The 3,175-nt window shown below is 36.9% G+C and overlaps 1 protein-coding gene across 1 annotated transcript in view; it reads left to right on the top strand.

The window, feature by feature from the left end:
- The first annotated feature begins 1,059 nt into the window (after positions 1-1,059).
- The window catches only part of LOC102303149 (dehydrogenase/reductase SDR family member 11-like), a 4,255-nt gene continuing 2,139 nt past the window's right edge, over positions 1,060-3,175 (top strand). Inside the window, exons 1-2 of the mRNA XM_005953038.3 lie at positions 1,060-1,237; positions 2,254-2,463. Coding sequence (XP_005953100.1) covers positions 1,106-1,237; positions 2,254-2,463 — 342 coding nt within the window. The 5' untranslated portion in view covers positions 1,060-1,105. The remainder of the gene's footprint in view (positions 1,238-2,253; positions 2,464-3,175) is intronic.

Here is a 3,175-nt window from a genome sequence, read left to right as displayed (position 1 = left end):
TGCACAAAAATGGCCGTTTAAAGTTTTAATTGTTAAAACAGGGTTTCTGTATCCAATATAATAACAATGTTTGGTGTAGTTTTTTATTTAACAAAAAAACCCCCAAAAAACAAAAAAAACAAAAACCTTTCATGATTAAAAATTCAACTTCCTCAGAAGTTCCTAATTTGCGAGTCACAATTCTGGTATAAATTATTACCAAATCACGCCTTCTTTCCTTCTTGGTTGTTGAGCTATGAAATGCTGATGACCTTCACAAGTTTTCCATTTGTCCAAAATGGAAGGACTCATCCTAAAAAAGCATTTCCCCCTGAAAGTTAAATGTCTCTTTGCTGCTGTATAGAGCATGACTGAGGAATTATTGATTCTTCCCATATTGTCTCTAATCTTAGCGAGGAAATCCTTGACAGAGGCCGAATGGTCACAAATACTTAATATTATACAGAAAGTTACAAATTAATTAGCTCACTCACTTCAGGTTTTATTGTGGCAGTCATGTCAAGGTAGTTGTCCCCGGCAGAATTTGTTTCCCCTGCGTTGAGAGCACAGGCTTGGTTGTCCAAATCACAGACAAACAATATAAACACCAAAAAAATTGTTTCTTTTACATGCCTGAATGTGCACAAAATAGGTTTAAATGTTACACAAATTTCTTCAAGTCATAGGTTGTTCCATACTATGTCACTTTTTGCTTGATTCAATGTGCATAAAGTTAAAAGATTAAAAATAATAAAACCAATTTTTAAAAGAGGATTTTTCAAGTGATCCAATTTTAGATGGATTATGCAGAAAAAAATCTAATTGGGCTGAAAGGTCTATTGCTTTATAACGTATTCAGGTTGTGTATCATGTTTTTAAAATGAAATAATTACTTTTAAAAATACGTAATCAGTAAAGTAATTGGATAACCTTCTTGGAGAAGTAATAGTAACTACTTACTATTTTCAAGTAATTTGGTTGGAATGGAGGCGGAGTCAACTGGATCCGTTCTCCCTACCTGGTGAGCGCTCACGACGCAGAGGAAACTAATTCTGTCAGGGGTATCTATCTTGGCACGTCCCTCTCTTCCTACTTTTGGTGCGTGAGCTGGTTACGACTGTCTGTGATGGAGCGCTGGCGGGGCAGAGTGGCTCTGGTGACCGGAGCCTCGGTCGGGATCGGGGCGGCTGTAGCGGTAGAGCTGGTCTGGCTCGGCATGAAAGTGGTGGGCTGCGCCAGGGACGTGGGGAAATTACAGGTTTGCTCTGAAATAACAAACTTGATTTCAGAAGAGAAACACTTAATGTAAAACTCTAATGCAAAGGACTTTTTAATGTTATGCAAATATGCAGTTATGTAGCTCTGTCAAGTGGACATCATATAATGGCTGTCAAGCGACAGACTTTTTGTTTTACAATAAATCATTTATGCTGTACATATTGGTCAATATGCATGGGTTAAAATGAGCTGCACAATACCAGATACAAGTTGTGTACTATGCAGCATAATAAACAAAATTATAAACAGTATGTTGGCAGTATAGGAGACAGAAGTCAGATATGATATCTTACATACATAAAAAAAAAAAAAACAGTTAAAAACTTTACTGTTTAAACAAGCTTTCTGTTGACCAATGCTTTTTACATTTTTATATTTTTAATTTACATTTAAACTCTATATTGTGTATATTGTGCATTTTGCTATTTATCGTATCTGTGTGCAGCGCTTTGTGACTACCTGTCTATGAAAAGCGCTTAATAAATAAACTTTACTTACTTACTTTACTTACTTACATACTGATGAGTTGTGTAAATCCACAAAGAGCAGTAAACCTCAGGTCAACAGCCACAGCACAGGTCAGCTGATCACAGCCTGTAGAGAAAAAAATCTGCTGGATCTCTCAATAGAGCCTATTGTGACTCTTGATTCATTTCCTCACACTCTTATAACCACTACAGTGATCCTACGGTTCTCACATCTGCAAATCCCATTTTAGCCCCTGACTATACTCATATATTCATTATTTTCATTCCCATGTCTAATTTTGCTATTATGTTGAAGTTGTACAAGGTTATGTTTCCTTTGCAAAATAATTGAAATGTCCCTATCTTCTTACTTTTATGCTTTGAATTCATTTCAGAGCCTGGAATTTTTCTCTTTTATCTTAGTAAAGGAGTTTAATCGATAATTCAACTTTTACCAGAGTATTTTTACCACAAGAATCTGAATGCGATGGTGACTATGAAGGTATCATCTTTTGCTTTTTGGTCTCAGAAACTGTCAGCAGAGTGTCAGAGCGCCGGCCACCCTGGTGTTTTGGTGCCTTTCAAGTGTGACTTGAGCAAAGAGGAGGAGATTCTGTCCATGTTTGCCGCAATCAAGGAGCAGCACAAAGGCGTGGACGTGTGCATCAACAACGCTGGCTTGGCTCATCCAGAGGCGCTGCTAAATGGCAAAGCCAGTGGCTGGAAGAACATGTGGGATGTAAGCGTTATTTTAGAAAAAAAATTGTCCTGGTTGGTATGCAGTAATATGTTGTTGTGTACTACATATTAAAGTATTTAAAGGAATGGTTAATTGTAGGGATGCACCCATACCACTTTTTTGGAAACGAGTACGAGTACAAGTACGCGTACTTGCATTTCAGTACTTGATGATACCGATACCGAGTACTTAATAAAAACATGATTTAAATTTGCAGGTAACAGCTTTAGTCCTATAATTTAACAAAAAACAAACAAACAAGGGACTAGTTTGGAATTAAGAACATTTATTTAAAATGAAAAGCATCTTGTATGCAACATATTACAGAATAAATAATTATAAAAAAAACAAAATTTAATTTAAAAAAATTTGTTCGTCTGTTTCTCTGTTTAGAAGTCTCACTAGCACAGTCACAGCTGGGATGACATCAGAGGCTAGTGCGTCGTAGCTGCTAGTGATGGGCAGATGAAGCCCCATGAAGCACTGAAGCTTTTCATCCAATTGGTTCACCCCACCCCAATTTGAAGAGTGTGGCATTATGCACACAGCCTGTAAATGTAAACAACAAAAGGAGTGTGTAACACATGTATATTGTAGTGATGCAATATACTGTGTATATTTTTGGTGGCAGTATGGGAAACGATTATTTGGAAATGCTTGAAATGGAAATGATCATTTACTGTGAGGTGAGGTGTGGTTGGGTGTGGACAGT

Source organism: Haplochromis burtoni, unplaced genomic scaffold (genome assembly GCF_018398535.1).
Source record: "Haplochromis burtoni strain Fernald_Lab_line unplaced genomic scaffold, NCSU_Asbu1 Contig_2186, whole genome shotgun sequence".
Lineage (NCBI taxonomy): Eukaryota > Metazoa > Chordata > Actinopteri > Cichliformes > Cichlidae > Haplochromis > Haplochromis burtoni.
Note: the sequence above shows the minus strand (reverse complement) of the source record. Positions and strands in the feature narration are given on the sequence as shown.